This window comes from Aethalodelphis obliquidens, unplaced genomic scaffold (genome assembly GCF_003676395.1).
Source record: "Aethalodelphis obliquidens isolate GAN/ISIS:26980383/991018 unplaced genomic scaffold, ASM367639v1 scaffold8, whole genome shotgun sequence".
Classification (NCBI taxonomy): Eukaryota; Metazoa; Chordata; class Mammalia; order Artiodactyla; family Delphinidae; genus Aethalodelphis; species Aethalodelphis obliquidens.
In genome coordinates this window covers 58,614,137-58,634,560 of record NW_020837952.1, presented here as the reverse complement: position 1 = coordinate 58,634,560, position 20,424 = coordinate 58,614,137, and the positions used below count along the sequence as shown (strand labels likewise).

Here is a 20,424-nt window from a genome sequence, read left to right as displayed (position 1 = left end):
ACTGTAGCAGCTTTGGACAGAATGTTGGTCTCTGACTGTGTGCACGTGCCTGGAAGGGCACCACCAGTGGCTTTTCTTTCTTGTCCAGTCAGCTTGGCACAGCTGGCTCACTCTTGGACCTGCCTCTCCAGGGTGTAGAGGGAGCAGCTCTGGTGCTTGGGGCTTCAGAGTCACAGGTTAAAGAGCATGAGCGTTCTGAGAGTAAAATCAAGGTCGTGTTTGTCAAGCGGTCTTAGTGGTTTACAGGTTTGGGGGTCCTGGCATGAGCCTCACCGGCACCAAGAGGAATCAGGGGGATTCAGGAGTGGGGTTCATATACTGCGTCACAGTCTTGAACTCTGTGGCCTTTCCTGGAACCTGCAGGGCTGGTTGGAAACATACACATCACCTGATATGGACCCGTTAAGTCTTCATTCTACATGCTCTCTATTCTCAGCCTGAGGAAGGTTCTAGAAGGTGGGGTCTGCCTCCTCTTGGCTGCATAATTATGGGTGACTTTGCCTCTTCAAACCTGTTTCCTATTCTGTAAAATCCTCCTGCCTGGGATCATCACAGGATTAAATGAGGTTGCATGTAGAGCTGTGAGCACTCTGCCTGGCAAAGGGTAGGTGTGCTCTATTATGATGCTGCCACTGATGGAAAAACTCTGCGTGCGGCGCCTGTTACCAAGAGGTTTGCAGTCCAGCTGGGGCAGGGAGGCTAACATGCACACTTGTGACCCATGTGGAACAAGCTACGACTGTGGGGCATGGGGACAGTGTTTGGAAGGGCCCTCGTGGTCCCCAGGTGGACCAGCCAGCAGGACCCCGTGGTGGGGAATTGGTGTCGCCTGTCTGCTAGTGCAGGCGATCCAGGCCCGCCCCCTTGGTGGTCCGGCAGGGATGGCAGGCGGTGTCAGGGTAGCCTCTGTGGGGAAGACCAGCTGAGCCTTAGCAGAGAGCTGAAACTGGGGCAGGTAGGACGGGACTCGTTCAGCACCACCTCCTTCTCCATTTCTTTCCCTGCTTTTGGCACCTAATCCCTCCCCCTTTCTAATATTATGGCTTTTGTGAGCATGTGTTGTAAACTGTACCCTTGCTTCATGTGCAGCTATTTTTAATTTGCATCAAGGCATCCTGTGCCCTGCCGTTCTGTTTCTTTTTCTCCTCTCTGCACTGTGTGTGAGGTCTGTTCCATTGCGGTGTCTACACAGTCCTGCACTTTTTTCTTGCTGCCACACTGGGGTGCCCCCCACATTCACCCATGCTTTCCCCAAGGAGGAGATCGACCCCTACGTGCCCTGTGACCTGAGCCAACATATCTATGGGGATAAAACTCCGGAGCCATGTGGCTGGGTCCTCCTAGGGCATGTGTATGCTTAGTGACTTAATTACTGCCTGGCTGTCACAGGCTTGCCCCAGACTGGTTTCCGCCATTGTATTCAGAAGCGGTCCTGTGTGCCCAGCTCCGCCCCACACTTGGCATTTCCCGCTCTCTACAGTGTGCCAGTCTGTACAGGTAAAGAGCTACCTTGCTGCTCTCATGGGCAGTCCCACAGTGTGAGCATCTCACTCAGGCCTTTAGCCCCATGGACTTCCACTTCTCTCTGAAGTTACCACTTCATACCTTTGCCCGTGTTCCCCGGGGGTGTCTCTTTCATGTTGATATGTAGGATTTCCTGGGATATTCCAGATTTTAGTCCCTTGTCAATTTGGACAATTTAGACAGATTAGTAGACAGTATTTGAATTTGTTAGCTTTGTCCATGATATTGGTTTCTGAAGAGAAATCCATAATTTTTGAAGTAATAAAATTTATTTGGACACGCACACACGCGCGCGCGCACACACACACACACACACACACACGGATGTGTGTGTGCGTAACCTTATGGCTTTTACTTTTGAAATTTTGTTTAAGGAATCCTGCCCTGCCCTAAGTCACAAAGATATTTGCCGACATTTTCTTCGAGTCGCTTTATGGTTTTACCTTTCACATTTTTATTGAGTGCCTGACGAGACGCAGTGAGTGGAAGGCAGCTGAGAAAGAGCGGTGAAGAAAGACAAAGGTGCTGCGGCACCATCGGAAGGCGTGTGGGGGTGGTGTCCTGTGTGCTGCGGGGTCTGGTCTGCCCAGGCCCAGGACGGTGGGCAGTGAGGCCGTCTGGGGGTGGCATGGGCAGAGGGGCTGGCTGGGGGAGGGCAGGGTGGTCCGGGCCGCAGGCCTAGGAGCACCATCTGTGTTGTGCATCAAGTCAGCAGTGAGACAGCCAGAAGCTCACTGGGGTTCCTGGGGACATCCAAAGTCCACAGGGATTCTTTGTGATGTTGAGATGCGCCACTGGAGGGAAGAGGTTCATGCCTCAGGGCCAAGGCAGCACAGGGCGGGAGAGCGTGAGCTCTGGGTGTTCCTGCCTGGTTCGCTTCTCACTTGGGCCACTGGTTACCCTGGGACTTTGGTTGTAATCACACGCAATTTGTCTGCGAGATGGGCTCGATGGTCACCGACCAAAGAGAAGGGTAAAAGGAATAACATGGAAGATGTACGTGAGATGACCCTATAGGTCCTCTGACCTGAGCCCGCAGTTCACACAGGTAATGGTAACTGAGCTGGCACTGGGGCCAACAGGTGGGAGGAGCTGCACATCCGCATTCGCACTCCCTCTCATCCACCTGGGATCCCAGGGGTCCCACTGACCTGCGGAGACCCTCCAGTTTTCCTGTTGCCTTTGGCCACTGTGTTCCACAGAATGGAGTTGGCCAAGGTAAGTAGGCTGTAAAGTCGGAGAAGGAAACATTCTCCAGTGTCCTTGTGAAAGGCAGTTCCAGACTGTTTACACCCAGAGGATAAATGAGGAACTGGTGCGACCTGTTTGAACAGTCCTTCCCAGCACCCCTGTAATTATAAACCCGCTGGTTTTTAGGCAGAGCCCACTGTCTCTGCTCTGATTCCTGATTACGCAGTTTCTGCCAGGGGATGTCTGCAACTCCAGCCCCAGACTCGTCTTAGCTGACTGAAACCAAGACTTGTGTGACGCTGGATTCTCAGGGCCTGGGGCAGAGGAAAGCCAGAGGAATGATGAGAGCCAGACTCACAGGCAGCCGGGAGGACGGCAGGCAGCAAGGGGCCTCTGGGCCCAGGTGAAGGGCACTGAGGGTAGAAGGGGGTAGGGCGACCCAGATTCCCGGGAGGACGGCAGGACCGGTCGGGCTCCTGGTGAGCCTAAGGCAGGCCTTTTGGTGATTGGGTGGAGGGAGGCGGGAGACTGGTTTCTGGAGGACTCTGGAAAGGAGGAGGACTCCGCTCTCTCCGCCTGATAGGTCCAGCCTGCAGGAACCCCCCCTCCCCCCGCAACCCTGAGGTGCCTGGAAGTTGGGATTCTGCTACCTCTGTGCCGCCCCCATGTGCCACCTGGAGGACAGCGCACTTCCTTTTTCCTGCTTTCCTGCTCTCCTCCCCACTGCTGTGCCCCAGAGTCAGCAGGCTACTCATACCTCCCCTCCAGGGGCTTCACCTTCCTGAACCCCACCGTTCCCTGAGCACAGCACCCTTTCGGATGAAGGCCTGACCCTCAAGATTTTTCACCCTCTGACTGACCCCACCTTGCACACCACTTGCTGTACCCAGTGCCCAGCTCAGTCTCTAGTCACCCCCTGCATTCTGTGGTCCACGTTCTTTTCCTGGTGGACTTCTCCCAGAGCCAGGTCTCCATGCTGTCACACCTTCTTCATTTTGCCAACATTGTCTCTGCCAGGAATCATTTCCCTCACCTCACCTTTAATCCGTCCACTTGTCCTTGAAAATTCAGTCTGGTTGTTGCCTCTAGTATACCTGCCCCACCCCTCACCCTTCCTTCGGCCAGGTGGGTTCCTGAGGGGAGAGTAGGGGTATCCCCCCCTTGCACCCAGGCACTTGCATGTTGAACATCTGTCTTTAGCACCTTGGTATCTGAGGGGGTGAGTCTGAATCTAGAGGAAGTTAGGAACATAGATGGCTTCAGACCTAGTTTCTAAAATGGGCATTTTATGAACAAATCAATTGATAATCAGGATTGGAAGAGAGCTTGTTTATTTTCAATTCCTACCTAAAGTTATCTGTCATTTGGCCATCTCAAAACAAGCTAGTATTTTGAGAAGCAAGAGAGAAGCTTTTTAATTACAAAACTGATAGAGCAGAAATAGCTAACCATGTATGTCCTGACTTTAATGTATTATCAGTTTATCATATATTTGAAATTAATTTTTCTTGCATTTTACAAAACAGTCATTATACCTCAATTTTAAAAAAGAGAACACACTCTACCAAAGAAGACACATGGATGGCAAATAGGAACAAGAAAAGATGCCCAGTATCATTAGACACTAAGAAAATGCAATTAAAATCACAATGAGATGTTGCTACATACTAAATGGCTAAAATAATTTTTTTTAAAAACCTGATAATACCAAGTGCTAGTGAGAATGCAGAGCAATTAAAACTCTCATACACTGCTGATGGGAATACAAAGTGGTCCAGCCACTTTGTCTTATAAAGTTAGACATACACTTACCATATAGCAATTCCACTTCTAGGTATTTACCCAAGAGAAATGAAGACATATGTCCACACAAAGACCTATAGGAATTGTTGATATCTTCTTTATTTATAATTGCCCCAAACCAAAAACAATCCAAATGTCCTTAAACAGGATGAAAGGGTAAACAAATTGTGGTGTGTCCAACTTAGCAATAAAATGGAGTGAACTACTGGTACAGGCAACAACGTGGATCGGTCTCGAAAGCACTGTGGTAAGTGACGGAGCCTGTCACAAAAGCCAGGCTGCATACAGTGTGATTCTACTTATCCTGGACATCGTGAAAACGGGACAAAAATCAGATTAGTGGTTGCCAGGGGCTGTGTGGGAGAAGATTGACTGCAAGAGGGTGCAAGGGAACTCTGTGGTGAGGTAGAAGTATTCTGTCCCTTGATATGGTGATGGTTATACACAGTATACATTCATCTGAACTCATCTAAGTTTATACCTGTAAAGGGTGATTTTTATTTTATGTTGACTGTGTCTTATTTTAGAAACACACAGTGGCTCTGCTGTTAGGATGACCGTCAGCGCCCTGCTCATCGAGTGGGAAATCCACAGTGCTCTGCTGCTGTGTGGTTTATGGAGATGGAAACAGTGAAACCTGATGAGTGTCCCCACGTGTGGGCTGAAGTGATGGTCTGTCACAAGCCCATATGTAGCCTTTCACTGAGCAAAGGACAGCAAGGCCGATGTTGCTGGAGCATCTCAGTGCCTGTTGTCACGAGCACTCCCCTTTCCCCTTGGCCCCGGCATTTAAACCTAAAACACGTGCTTCCAGGAACAACCTTCGTATTCCTTGCTGCTTTTCAGATTTCAAGAGTTGTCATTTAAATATGAACAGTATCGAGGGAGGGAGATGAAAGAGGGAAGAGATACGGGAACATATCTATATGTATAACTGATTCACTTTGTTATAAAGCAGAAACTAACACACCATTGTAAAGCAATTATACTCCAATAAAGATGTAAATAAATAAATAAATAAGAACAGTATCTATTTGTCGTGAGGTGGATGGACCTAGAGTCCGTCATACAGAGTGAAGTAAGCCAGAAAGAGAAAAATAAATACTGTATGCTAACACATATATATATGGAATCTAAAAAAAAAAAGTGGTTCTGAAGAACCTAGAGGCAGGGCAGGAATAAAGATGCAGACATAGAGAATGGACTTGAGGACGTGGGGAGGGGGAAGTGTAAGCTAGGACGAAGTGAGAGAGTGGCATGGACATACATACACTACCGAATGTAAAATAGATAGCTAGTGGGAAGCAGCCGCATAGCACAGGGAGATCAGGTCGGTGCTTTGTGACCACCTAGAGGGGTGGGATAGGGAGGGTGGGGGACGCAAGAGGGAGGAGATATGGGGATATATGTATATGTATAGCTGATTCACTTTGTTATAAAGCAGAAACTAACACACCATTGTAAAGCAATTATACTCCAATAAAGATGTTAAATAAATAAATGAAGCAAATAAATAAATAAGAACAGTATCTATGGTACGTGTTGATGGGCTGTACCAATGTGTACCTTGTTAAGAAATACCCTTTTCTTTTCCCTAAATCTTTTTACAAGGGTTTTGAAAATCAGGCAGGCAGGTTTCTGAAGAGCCAACATATTTTAATATTGATTGCCAGTATGAATATTATTGGTAACAGTGGGATGAAAACCAGATCTACATCGTGGTTTCCTGTCAGCTGTCAAGTCTGTATTGAGCTGTGATTATCTTAGCTCTTCTTGCCACCAGCTCAGCAATACTGAGTTGTGTTTTGTTGGTTATTTTTTTCATCCTGCTGTAAATTTGAAAATGACAGTAAGGCCCTATTTTAAGGGAAGTGAACATGTGATGTCACTTCTAATTGGTTGTGAAATGCTTGCTTTCTCCTTCCTAAAAAGGGGCTGCTGAAGGATGGAGTTGAAAACTCAGGTTCACCTTCTGTGTTTTGGTGAGCTGCTGACCTGCTCTCCTTGCTGGGGGTAGCAGCCAGGCCACGCCTGGGAGGGAGGGGTCTGTGGAGGAAACGATGACTGATCGTGGGGCCTGAGAGCTGTTTGTGCACTTCAGCAAGACTGCTGGAAATCATACCAGACCTCTGGAGAAGCCCACCCAGACTACCTGCCTTCCAGGGATCCTTGCTGTTCCCATGGGAGTGGGGTCATCTCAGCCTGTCCAGAGCTCTGGCCTCAGGGACAGCCCTTCCTGGAGGGACCACAGTCCCCTTTTCTCCCGATGCCCATCTCCATGTGTTCTGTCTCTTTGCAAGGTCTTCCTGCCACTCCACTGTAGCCTCTTCTTCACCTGGCTAACTCAGCACAAGATGGGAGGGACTCAGGCAGTTTGAACTGTTCATAAGTCAGGGTTAAACAGGCTACGTGGCAGAGAGAGGACTGTACCCTTTTCTGTAGAAGTGGGAACTAGTCCTCCATGTTCTCCAGGAGCTTCCAGATTGACTCTAAATGGAGATGAAATATGAGAGTGATTAGCCAGGCAGAGACATTTAGAAACGGAAAAACTGACAAAAAGGTGACTACAGTTTTTGAAGACAGTTGGGAGGAAAGGGTTGAAAATACAGTCGATCATTTTTCTGTCATATTTCCTCCAAGTGCTCCAGTGTCAGCTACATGGTATCCTTTCTAATCAGCAGGTCAATGAATGGAACATATGGAACACTTGGATTTTTCACTCCAAATTAGCCGCTAATATTTTCTCAATTACTCTTTTCAATTACTCTTTTATTATTTATAATTTAGATAAGCTAACTCTCCTCTCATATGTGAGATAAAGTAATTAAGCCTCACCTTGGCTCTCGTCAAAGCAGATAAGAGTGTGAGCTTTGCCATCGAGACTCCTACCTGGAACCATTTGAAAACCTGCTTTCAGCTGCAGCCCAGCCTCTAGGACTGCGACTATGGGATCTTAGAAAACAATGTAACTTCCCTGAGCCTTGGGTTCCTCATCTTAAGATGGGGACAGTTATTCCTACTCATTAGGGCAGTGGCAATTTTTGGGGTGTAAAACACCTACTGTGGTGCCTGGCATGTGCTCAGAAAGTGGGAAATAGTGTTTGTTGCTCTAATTGGGAAGTAATAATAAGGTAGCATGTGGTGACATCTCAGCAGTAGGCACCTGAAACCTGCTTATTCCAGTAATGCTCAAAAGGCCTTTAGCCAAGAGTCTATAATGTTAATTATAAAATCATTTTAATCTGAGTTACTAAAAAATTATTTTTCTGTTTTTGTTGTTTTTCATCTTTCTAGTTAGACATTACCCACTCTGGGAAGCTGCGTGAGATGCCCTCTGGGTGCCCTCAGCCCCTCGCTTCCCTACATCAGAGCCCTCCCCACTCTGACCTGTCTCCCTCCCTGAACCACGGGTCAGAGCATGGACGCCGGCCGCATGGACATTGAGAAGCTCCGAATCACTGTTTTGCGTGTTTCTGCTAGTGATAAAAACGGGGAGCTGGTCATGTAGCAATGCAGGGTGCCTTTGAAACAGGAGTGGGGCATGAGCACCCAAGAGCCGGGCTGGCGTGGAAGCCGTTTCTGCAGCCGCGGCCCCAGGCCTCACAGCGGGACTCTGTTTCCTAGGTCGGGAACTACAAGCGGACCGTGAAGCGGATCGAGGATGGCCACCGCCTGTGCAGCGACCTCATGAACTGCCTGCACGAGCGGGCACGCATCGAGAAGGCGTATGCGCAGCAGCTCACCGAGTGGGCCCGGCGCTGGAGGCAGCTTGTGGACAAGGGTAGGGAGGCCACCGCACGGGGCGTCTCAGCCCCAGGCGCCCAGGGCGTCTCAGCTCCAGGCGCCCAGGGCAAATTGTCAACCCTTTCTGAGCCAGTTTCCTCTCTTGGAAGATAGGGGCAGGAGTTTGTCTCACAGTTTCGGGGGGCTGTGATTCCTCACCAGCAGCATAGCCTGCATGAGCTTTTCTCCCCTTTCCTGGGGACACAGGACTCCTGTCCTCGAACAGCATCCAAGACTCCCGTGGCAGCTTGTTGTCCAGAGGACGTGCTGCGCTTGCCGAGTTAACAAGGAGCAGCTCCTTCAGGGCCCAGCCTTGAGTAGGCTCCTATCCAGTCAAAGGCCTTGCTGCTCAGCACCGTGGTTTCTGACACTCAGGCTGTTTATTTGTAAGCTTGGCCAAGTAGTAAGTCAGATAAGACTAGATGGTGACATCTGGCAGGCTTTCTAATACTGAATTTTAACAGGAATAACTACAGGTGTCGTATGATGCAGGCTTTGCCTCCCCTCCCTCCCTAGCAAAAACTCAGAAGATTCTAGAGCTTGGTGACAACGCTGCTGTGGATATGGATTGTGCTCAGAATGCACTTCCCAGCAGTAGAGGGGGAGCTCGATTGATTATAGGATTTCCTGGGACAGAAGTGGGTTAGCGGGGGTTTCTCAGGGTATGTTTTGGGGCAGACTCTTCCACCATGACTAACTGTCCTCAGGGGAGCCGACCACGGGAAACCAGGCTAGAGCGAGGGACCCCCAGGCGACTTCAGTTGGGTCTAGACCAGCTGCCTGTGTTTCACCTGTTGCTGAAACGGGTTTTCTGTGGAGCTTTAGCACAGTGCCATGGTACAGAGTGGGTGCCAGGGAGTGGGGTAGCCATGCTTGGGTGAGGAGTGACTGGGAATGAGCCAGCTCCTTCAGGAAGCAGTAGCTGTTGTTATTTTATTTCCACCTACCTGAATCCCCTCTTTCAGGATCCAGCTGTCAGTGCCATCCATTCTGTTGATTCAGAACCTGAGGTTCATAAAGCACTCTTGCCCGCTCACTTTGTGGATCCTGCCACAAGACCTAGGCAGGACAGGGAGCTGCTCGTTTTGTAGACATGAGGGATTAGAGGTTCAGAGGGGCTAATGTTCTATGTTTATTCGTACACGCACACACACACACACTCACCCACCCGCACACACTCACCCACACACCACACGTCTCTGTGTCATTACCCAGCTCCAACAGTCATTGACCCCCGGGAGCGCCTTGAGGGCAGGTGCTGGGTCTTCCCATTTCCGTCCTCAGCTTCTGTCATAGCCCATCTCTCCCTCCATCACCTCACTCAACAAAATGACGGGCCACATTAGGAGTTTTCTTCCTGAGAATAGTGAGTGGGGTGACCCAGGCACCCCCACAGTGCTATCTAGAGAATTCTGTCTGGGCCAGAGTACATTCCTGTCTCCTCCTCTCCTCCCCCAGGACAGGGCTTCCATTCTGCTGAGGAGACAGTCCTTCATTCAACAAGCAGTTCCCAGGGTCCTGCTCTGCATGGAATGAATGGGCCTTGGGAGAACGTGTGGTCCAGTGGAGGGGGAGCCAGGGGCCAGCAGGAGCCAGTGCGGGTGGGCTCCGAGTGGCCTGGCAGAGAGGTCAGCTCATTCCAGAAGGCCCTCCTTCTCTAGCCAACCTTAAGCAAATCAAAACTTCCAAGATGAGGGAACTTGAGTTTTTCAAGAGCTCAGTGACTTTACAGAAAGGAAATGTGTGTAATCCCCCAGTTTCCCTAACAAAATAACAGATCCAGCTTCAGTTCCTTATTCTTTTCTTCATCCCAGGAACTGAAAAAGGAACAGCACTGAGAGAAAAATATCTGAAACAACCAAAAGGAAACCTCTCAGCCGGGCAGCCAGCCTGCCGGCCTAAAACCCCATCCCAAGAGCTGAGGGAGGTTAACAGAGGAAATCCCCTCCCCCAGGGCCTGTCTGGGCCCCACAGTGCCGAGTAACCCACCAGCTTCTCTCCTGTGCCAGGGCCTCAGTACGGGACGGTGGAGAAGGCCTGGGTGGCCGTCATGTTCGAGGCAGAGAAGGTGAGCGAGCTGCACCTGGAGGTGAAGGCCTCGCTGATGAATGAGGACTTCGAGAAGATCAAGAACTGGCAGAAGGAGGCCTTTCACAAGCAAATGATGGGAGGTTTTAAGGAGACCAAAGAAGCCGAAGATGGCTTTCGGAAGGCACAGAAGCCCTGGGCCAAGAAGCTGAAAGAGGTGCATCTCTCCTGCAGGCCCCTGCCTGGCCCCCACAGCCTGCTTCTCGCTGGCCAGGCCTCCCACCTGCAGCGCCCCCTCCTGCACTCCCAGGGGTTCCTGCCTCAGCTTTAGGCACAGAATGCTGCAGCTGGTAGCCAAAGGCCCGCACTCAGGCCCGAAGCCTGTGGTGCCTAACGTTTACCCATGTTCAAGACTGAGTGCTTTATGTGCCTCCTTTACATAATCCGTATCAACCCATTTCCCAGTCTTGGAAACAGGATGAGAACCACACACAGGGCGTAGAGCTCAAAACCCAAACTCTCTGTCTCCTTTTTTTTTCCCCCAATAACTCCATGTCATGAACCTTCTGGTCTATCAAGAATATTAAATTGATGCAAACTATTACATTTAGAATGGATAAACACCAAGGTCCTACTGTATAGCAGAGGGAACTATATCCAATCTCCTGGGGTAAACCATAATGGAAAAGAATATTAAAAAAATAACGTGTATCTGTGTAAAACTGAGTCACTTTGCTGTGCAACAGAGATTGGAACAACATTGTAAATCAACTATACTTCAAAAAACAAAAGTTAAAAAAAAATTAAATCCACAGTTGCCAAAGGTTATCTGAGGTTAAACTATTGTAGAACAGTGCTTCTTAAATTTAAGCAAGCTTGCTAAAACCCAGATTCCCAGGCCCCACCTCCAGATATAATGATTCAGTAGGTCCGAAGTGGGGCCTCTGGGACTTTCCTGGTGGTCCAGTGGTTAGGACTCCGTGCTTACATTGATGAGGACCTGGGTTCGATCCCTGGTCGGGGAACTAAGATCCCGCATGCCACGTGGCACCATCAAAAAAAAAAAGTGGGGCCTATTAATGCTCAGTTCTAATGATCTCCCAAGTGATGCCACGCCCACTGGTCTAAGGACTACATTTTGAATAGCACAGTTTCAGAAGACCTGTTGGTAGCACTCAGGAGCTAGTAAGTAATATCCTAGATGGAAAACCCTAGCTCTTAACCACTAACAGTGCCTCCCACAGCCCTGGGAAATTGTCTATTACAGAGACTTAAAAGTCCATTTGGACTAGTAAAAAGGATAATTTTAAATTGTTCTTTCTCTTGTATGGGTTTTTCTCTCAAATTTGCAATGATACTGATATTCATTTTTGTAAAAGTAGCAAATGGAAACCATTGAGTCTCACCCAGCCTTGGCTTGCTGGAGGCTGTCATACCTACCCCCCAGCCTTCAGCACACGAGGACCTGCAGCCTGGTCTGCCCAGGCTCAGGGTGGACATGCCACTTCCCTCCAACCCTACTCCTGCCACTGGCTTTTCTCAGGAGCTGCACTGCCTTCCTCCTTCTCAGAATCACCCGGAACAGACCTCCGTCTTCAGGTTGTAGCAACGGACTTCCCTTCTCTGCTCTGTGCCTTGGCTTTTGTCACGTCTCCTTTCTCTTCCTTCTTGTCTCTGGTCCCATTTGTAATGACACTATCTCCCTCATGAGGCAGTGGTTACAAACTCATCTTTCTTCTCTAGAATGAAATCTGTGACTTTGGCTCAAGTAAGAAGTGTCTATTAAATTACATATATACACACACATCCATATCTCTATATATACGTGTGTGTGTGTGGAGTGTGCCCATAACCCTGCCTCCCAGCATTACACTCCTCTTGCGTTGGGTTTCCAGCTGCCTGCTGGCTCTTGCCTCAGATCCACACCTCCATCACATTCTTGCTCCATGTCATGTGCGTGGTTTTCTCTAACCGTTCCATGTACCACTCTGCCAGCCCAGACCCACCCAGTGCACCTGCCTCTCCTCCCTGCTTTATTCTCCTCCTTGGCACTTGCCACCTTCTAATTTACTCTGTACTTGAACTGTTTCTTGGGGTTGCCTCTCCCAGCTAGACGGTAAGCTCCATGAGAGCCCAGGCTCTTTGACTGGCACTGTACCCCTATTGCCTACATGTTTCCTGACAGCAAAGCAGGCGCTCCATCAATAGTTGCTGAATGAACTCCTCTGTTTTACTTGTTGTAATTAATACTGAATATACAGCTTTGTACCTGCTCTTTCCTCTCCTCTTGAGAGCACAAGCACTTCCCACAGTCTGTGTAACCTCTAGCGAGGATTTTGAACTTTAAACGTGGTGTTCAGGAACTCATTCTCCCTGTAGGTGGAAGCAGCAAAGAAAGCCTACCACGCGGCGTGCAAAGAGGAGAAGCTGGCAATATCACGAGAGACCAACAGCAAAGCGGACCCGTCCCTCAACCCTGAACAGCTTAAGAAATTGCAAGACAAAGTAGAAAAATGCAAGCAAGATGTTCTTAAGGTAAATTGTGCACTTTTCTTTACATATTGAGAGCACACGCCTCACCCGTTCACACATCTGGCATGCAGTGTACCTTTGTCGCTGCTTGGTCGGATGCTCGGACAGACGGCTGCCTCAATGAAACACATTCCTGCCCTCGAGGTCACGCCTTACCTTACCAGAGCCATTAGTGCCCACCTCAGGACCACGGCAGACCCGAGTTCTGGGCAGGCAGGGGCAACGGGTGACTCCTGTGCGTGGGGGACAGGGCAGTGGGGCAGTGGGAGGGAAGAGCTTGTGCAGGACGCGAGTTGTGGATGTCAGCAGCGGGGAGCTGATGGGTGCACTGGTTCAGAGGGTTATGAGGACCAGACGGCCTTGTAACGCAGGAAAAGTAAGGCGCTTGGGATGTTGCGGCAGGGAGCCACCGGGAGAAGGTTCGAGAGCCTGGGAGGGGAGGGTTGACGTGAGCAAGGCTCTGGGCCTGTGTCCTCGGCTCCCAGCTTGGCCCCCAGCCCCACCCTCCTCCTTTGCTCTGTTCTAAGGGCTGGGCGGCCGGAGACTGCCCCTGTCAAGGGCCTGCCCTGCTGCAGTGTTCACGGAAGAGAGTCCCAGCCTGGATTTGGAGAAAGAGGTGATGTTAGAGGGGAGGTGTGCTTCAGGAATAGGTCGTGACCCCGAAAGGGGAAACAGGAGTCCCAAGCTGATGTGTTACTACCTGCCCACCTTTTCAGGCCTCAGATGAGCATCACTGAGCCCCAGGGAATTAGGTGGTGTCATCTCTGTTTTGTGACGTAGGAAACGGAGGAACCTCGGAGAGGTTCAGTCAGGTGCCACCCAGTGATGTGAGCGTGGGAGAGCCCGTGCCCTCTCCAGTGCTCTGTCCTCGCATAGCAAGGAGGGTGGGAGACGGGGGTTCATTGCTCAGAGCGAGTGTCAGAATCCCTCGGGGAGAATCCCTCCACGCCTGTCTTTAAGACTGGGCCTGAGCCAGGAATCTGGGGTTGTGGAGCAGCCTGGGGGCCTCCTCCGTGGGATCAGGTGAGGAACCTGGGACCGCCTGCTGAGTGTGGGGGGCACCTGGACTCAAGGAACACAGGCTGGGGGGACTCTAGGGGCTGCCTTCATCAGGTACACGAGGAATTGGGTGCCCAGGAAAGTGCCTAGAGGAGAGATGAGGCATCTCCATACCCAGATGTGTGTGTGTGAAAGAGAGAGTGATGCATGCCTTTCATGTTTTACAGCCACCCAGAACAGACTCCACCAAACTGATACACTGGCAGAACAAACCCAGGGCCTGAGGTCAGACGTAAGGCACGTGTCAGGATGACCAGGGCACTTTGTAGAGGGTTCCCTCCCTGCCTCTGTGGTCTGGCCAGTGACCTCGGGGCACGATGGTCCGTGTAGGCTGAGAGCTGGCCTGGAGAGGAGGGCAACTCACTCCCGCTGCCCTTCTTAGCAGTTTCTAAAAACCAGCACTAACTGGCTGCACACGTCCTTCTGTGTTTCTTATTGGCCAGGCAGTGACTGCATCTTGCAGCATCCATCAGAAAGGAACCTCTCACGTTCTGTGCTAAGTGTCACAGTCCACGTGAGGGTGAGGGTTGCCTCTCATTTCACTCCGTGAATATTTATTGGGAACTTTCTCTGTGCTAGCAGTTCCCCGAATGACGATAACCAATGACCGTGCTCTCTACCTGGCCTGTGCTGGGACGGGGCTGCTCGTGAGCACAGGCCGGGTGAAGCCCACCCCCACCCCGCCACCAGGGGTCCAGGGAGGTTACCGAATGGTGGAGGATCCCAAGAAGGGGTTGCTCTGTGTCACTCTGATGGCACCACTGGTGTTTGAACCCACAGCTGCTTGCCTCTGGCCTCTGAGCTCAAGCTGCTGCGAGGCGCCTCGCACGTATAGGCGTGGGCAGTGGATGATGATGCATGACCAGAGCAGCTGTGGAGCCGTGCTCCTGCTGGGGAGGCCCAGACTCTGGCAGGGATGACCTCTTTCTGGGGTCATAGAGGACCCAAGCCCAGCCAAGGCAGGAGGCTTAGAAGAGAACAAGGAACCAAAGATAGCAGGCGAGGGGTGAGGGGCAGAGGTGGGGACTCCGGGGGTGGGCAGGCCTGCTCTCTGGAGGTTGGGGAAGGCTTCTAGAAGAGGGGAGTCTTCCAGGGCATGAGTCAGAGAAAGTCGTCTGGGAGAGGAGCAGGGGAGGTGGCGAGTAGACTTGGATCCCAAATGGGGGCAGAGAAGCTGCTCTAGAGGTGGCAGGGGCCGGGCCCTGAGGCCAGGACTTGATCTTAAAAGCACGGGGTCCTGCAAAAGCTCAGGGGGGGTTCATTCCTTCCTCAGAAGGCCCCACGCTGTCGTCAGGAACAGAAAAGCAAAGTTCCTAGGTGGCCAACCCATCCATCCGTGATCAACCCCCATTTTTCAGGGTCTTGATAGTGGAAAAGGCTTGTGATAAATGAGCGGCCCCAGCCCTGCCATCCCTAACTTTACCTTAGGAGGCTACCATCACTTTGATGGTCCCACCAACTATCAAAACCATGTCGGGGTGGGGGGACTTCCCTGGTGGTCCAGTGGCTAAGAGTCTGCGCTCCCAATACAGGGGGCCCGGGTTTAATCCGTGGTCAGCGAACTAGATCCCACAGGCCACAACTAAAAAGATCCCACATACCACAACTAAAAAAAGATCCCGCATGCCGCAACTAAGATCCCATGGGCCACAATTAAGACCCGGTGCGGCCAAATAAATAAATAAATATTTTTTTAAAAAAACAAAAAAAACCATGTGGGGCGCAGGGAAGACTGCATGGGTTTACTGACCCCGGGCACATCCCTGTGAGGTAAACGTGCTAACTTTAGCCATGGCTCTTAGGCTAAAGACATGACACGCTGTCCCTAGACACCCTTGAGAATAGGTCATACCTATATTCATATTTTCTTCCTGGTAAAACCCCTTCTTGAGGACAGTCTGGGGAGGAACAGCTGTGTTGGGGATGTCTTGGGCTGGAGGAAAGGGGACTAGGACTCTTTTGAATGCCTTGGTGCCGCTTGGTGTCCTTGTCTGTCACCTCATTTGAGTATCAGGATACTGTGACGTAGAAGTACTTCGTTTTCTGAGAAGGAAAGCGAGGTTCCCAGAAAACGAGCGGCACAGGCTTTGGCCACGGGTTTGTCTGGCGCTCGGAGCCCTGTGATCTTGCCTTTAAGGTAACTGTCGAGCCACTGCTGCTGTGGGCAAGATCTGAGGCTCAGCCCTTCCCCGTGGGAGAGAGGACACGGGCGAGTGACGTGGGGCTCGAGGCCACGCACACTGGGCTCCAAGTGACCGCCTCTTCCCCAGTGGCTACCTGTTTGGGTCTTACTCCAGCTGAGAGCCCTGGCAGATGCCAGGAGTGTGATTTGCATTTCAGAAGTGGAGGGGCTGGGACTTGAACTTGGAACTCTGTCAGACTCTGGAGCTTGTTCTCTTTGGGTTTTGGAATCTGGGGCGGCTGGGGGACGGAGCAGCTTTCCCCAAGGGCGACATTGGTGGTGGGGAGAGCATCCAAGATGAGCCTGGGGGGCCTGGCGTGTGGAGTGCAGAGGGCTGTTTCACAGCCAGATTGGGTGGGTGCCCCTCAGGAGCAGAGGTGGGGCGTGAGTCCTCTGGGCAGGAGCTTGCGGGGCAAAGGAAATAGATCGGGTGCTTCTTGGATGTGGGGTCGCCTGAGGAGTAGTCTAGATGCTGATGGATTCAGAAGTGGTGGAGGGGGACAAGGGCCGGGTGATGGACAGGGAGGTGCAGAGCTGGGCTCGCTCGCTCTCGGTCAGAGGCAAGTGGGCTGAGTGGAAGTTAGTCTTCAACTCGTGTGCCTGGACTTTCTCGTAGACCAAAGAGAAGTACGAGAAATCCCTGAAGGAGCTGGGCCAGGGCACACCGCAGTACATGGAGGGCATGGAGCAGGTGTTTGAGCAGTGCCAGCAGTTTGAGGAGAAGCGCCTGCGCTTCTTCCGGGAAGTTCTGCTGGAGGTTCAGAAGCACCTAGACCTGTCGAACGTGGCCAGGTAAGTGTCCCTTAGCTGAAAAGCACATCCCAGGGAAGTCAGTGGAAAGTTGCTTTGGAATAAAGATCGGTTGCTGCTTTCCAGCCTTGGGGTGGCAGTGCTTGTCAGAAGGTCTTAAGTTCCCCTGTCCAGGGAGGGCCCTTTGGCCAAGCCTGCCTGTGGCCATGCAGTGTCCTGCTGCCTGGGACAACTGCTCCCTGGCCTGAGTCGGATGGCCGCCTGCCACTCTCTGCCAGCTCTGGGTGCAGTCCTCTGCATCTGGGCAGGAAGGGAGGGCCGCGGCTTGGACCCACCACAGTTGCACGTTTGAAATCAACCCGGGAGCAATCAAGCAGTTCCGGGGCTGGCACACCCTGCCCCCGGAATGGCCTTTCTTTGAGGACCTTTACGAGGTCTTTTCAATCCAGAGCAGCTGGCTGCCAGCTTGTTCCTTGACTTCCAGTGGTTCTGGGCCTCAGGCAGCACAGACCCTCAGAGACTCGGTTCTGAAAGGAGACGTGGAGGCTGTGATATTCCTTCCATACTTTCCTTGTCTTTGGTCCCATGACACCTTCGTCAGGGCAGAGGCCTGTGCTAACCCTGGACCTAGACTTCTGTCATCCACGTAGCAGAGCCATTTAGAAATGATTCACAAGTTAAAGCTTGTCGTGAATAGGAAATTACATTCCTTTTGTCTCCTTCTAATAGGAAAAACATCAAAAGCAACAGTTATTCAGCTCCTCTGCCAACAACTAATGGATCCTTATGAGTGTCTGTGAAGGAGGGGCATTATTCCCCATCTTGCTGATGAGGGAGCAGGCTGGCGTGGTTAAGGGACTTGCCCAAGGCTGCACCGCTGGCTGGGGCAGGGCTGGGGCTGCCAGGCTCTTCTGCGGGTGGAGTAACTCCCATCGTGTGAGGGCTTGTCGTCGGTTGATGTGCCTTGCTTCCCTTAGTCCTCCAAGCCACCCTGGGGAGGAGATGGTGTAGTAGTGTTCTAGGGCTGCCATAATGAAATACCCAAACCTGGGCAGCCTACAACAACAGAAATTTCTTCTCTTGCGCTTCTGCAATCAAGGTGTCAGCGGGGCCTCACTCCCTCTGATGGCTCTGCTGTAGGGGAGGACTCTTCCTTGCCTCTTCCAGCTTTTGGTGTTTGGGGTCAATCCTTGGCCTTCCTTGACTTGTAGACAAGACACATCACTCCAGTCACATGGCCGTCTTCTGTGTCTTCACATTGTCTTCCCTCTGTCTCTGTACCCAAATTTCCCCCTTTTTATAAAAAGGTGGTTTTTTAATTTACAGATTACCTCTGTAAAGATCCTATTTCCCAATAAGGTCCCATTCCGTGGTACCGGGGCCTAGGACTCCAACATTATGTTTTTTGGAAGACACAGTTTACCCCATAACAGGTGGTATTATGCACACTCAGCGGAGGAAGACACTGAGGCCAGGCCCAGAGAGGGTAACTGACTTGCTAGCCATACAGCCTAGAAGTGAAAACACCAGGACCCGCAGTGGTCATACTCCTATCTGACATGGTCAGCTTCCTAGGGAGGCGAGCTGCTCTGAGCGGTCAAGCAGAAGCAGGAGTCCCCCCAGGTGGCTCGTGGGGTGTGCAGCCACCACAGCACTGGCCAATCTTCGTTTACTGTTTTTGCACAGCTGAGTGTAAACCTTCCTGCTTTTTTGAAGGGATGAGGGGGAGCTTTCTGACACTGAATTCTGGACCTGGTTAAATGGGACCACACAGATTGGTGGCCCATGTGGCCCAGATGCCAGCACCTTTTGTATTATCTGACACAGAGCAAAGCCAGGTTGTTGCCACCTGGTTTGATTTGTCAGAAGCTGAAGCTATGGCTTCCACGCCATGGTTGTTGTTTGTCCGATTCTGTGTGCATCACGGCCAGATGACCGTCCAGCTGAGCCAGGGCAAGGGTCTGATCTGCCCTGTGAAGTCGACTCTCGTGCGGCTGCAGACCATGGCGCCAGCTCTAGGCAGGCCCTGGGCGAGGCTGAGGGCTGGCCTTCCCGTCCTTCGAAAAGAGTCACGCTTCTGTCTCTGATTTAGCTACAAAAACATTTACCGAGACCTGGAGCAGAGCATCAAAGTTGCCGACGCGGTGGAGGACCTGAGGTGGTTCAGAGCCAACCACGGGCCAGGCATGTCCATGAACTGGCCACAGTTTGAGGTAAGAGGAGGCTCTGCCTGTGACCTGTTGGCCTGGGAGGGGCCTAGGCTCACAGGGTCGAGTCATACACCGTTCTTTCTCCATCCAACTCAGAGCTGGCCTGTGCCCTGTTTATGTGGCAGCCTTTACACATGGCAACCCTAGAAACCAAGTGGATGTTTAATGTTCTGGGGGCTTCAGGATTACCAAAGGGCCTTCTGAATCCCTGGTGAAGATGCAATTATGTTCTTTGTAATTGAGAACTTTGATGGTCACTTGTTGACCATCTGGCATTCCCTTCGTGGTGAGTCCCAGGAGTTGCAGGAGTTACAGTTCCCTGCTCAACCCTGCGAGATGGCCAGGGAAGGAGTGGCCACAGTGCATTCCAGGCCTGGTGGGCCAAGAGCACCAGCTTAGCAGCCTCTGGTCCAGGACAAGAGGGGAGCATGGTCTCAGTGTGTAGCTGTTTTTACCCTTCACATGAGGGCTTTTCCTTATCTTCTTATATAAATTCAACCAACTTCGGTGTAGGATTAACTTTCTTCTTTTCCCATTTTCCTGGGTCCAAGCTGTCCAGTATCTTTACATGCAAAATTCAAGGGCCTGGGGATCTCAAGGCTCTTCCAGCCCTAGAATTGGGTCCCCAGGCCCCACCTGGCCTCCTGTTGATGGCAGAGAAGGCAGTGGCCACAAGTCCCACCACCCTGTTCTCTGAGGGAAAGGATTCTCCCCACCTCGTGGCGAAGCAGGGGCTGGGAAGGGCCCCACAGTGCCATGGCTGCTGCCTCCCCGGGGGAGGATGCTGGAGGCAGCCCCCTCTGCCTTGGGCTCCAACCACCTGGCCCCACTGACTCGGTAGCGGCTGGAGTCCAGGCTGCACTCAGATCCTGCCTCAGCACTTACTAGCTGTGGGATGCTGAGCAAGTCATCTGCCCTTTTTGTGACTCAGTTTTCCCATGTGTAAAACAGGGATGACAACAGCCCCGATCTTCTTGGAGGCTGGAGGTTCAGTGACCTGGTCCATACTGGGTATTGCCCCTGGGCCCACCACACAGAAGCTTGTTTGGCCCCGTCCCAGCCTATAGTTTTTTCAGTCCGCATCCCTGTGCCTCTGTTATCTGGAGTTTCTCAAGAAAGCTTCTCCAGATGACAGTGTGGGTCCCTGGAGCTGAGCATTCCCCCTGCACTGCCTTTAGGACACCGGCTCCCAACAGGGACCAAGAGCAGAGGCCCAGGGCCTTCCCAGGTGGAAGTGGACCTAGAGGAGACAGCACAGCCCGACTTCTCCTCCCCCTAGTGATGGCACACGGGCAAGAAGCGAGTTGGTGATGGGACTTGTGCACACACCTGGATTCTCCTCTGCGGGGAGTGTTTGCTGCT

The 20,424-nt window shown here is 51.6% G+C and overlaps 1 protein-coding gene across 2 annotated transcripts in view; it reads left to right on the top strand.

The window, feature by feature from the left end:
• Positions 1-20,424, top strand: part of PACSIN2 (protein kinase C and casein kinase substrate in neurons 2) — a 139,853-nt gene that overhangs the window by 108,734 nt on the left and 10,695 nt on the right. For both annotated transcript variants that reach the window (XM_027107883.1, XM_027107882.1), the window contains exons 3-7: positions 8,143-8,299; positions 10,311-10,546; positions 12,709-12,864; positions 16,719-16,894; positions 18,945-19,065. In XM_027107883.1, the coding sequence (XP_026963684.1) occupies positions 8,143-8,299; positions 10,311-10,546; positions 12,709-12,864; positions 16,719-16,894; positions 18,945-19,065 (846 nt within the window). The remainder of the gene's footprint in view (positions 1-8,142; positions 8,300-10,310; positions 10,547-12,708; positions 12,865-16,718; positions 16,895-18,944; positions 19,066-20,424) is intronic.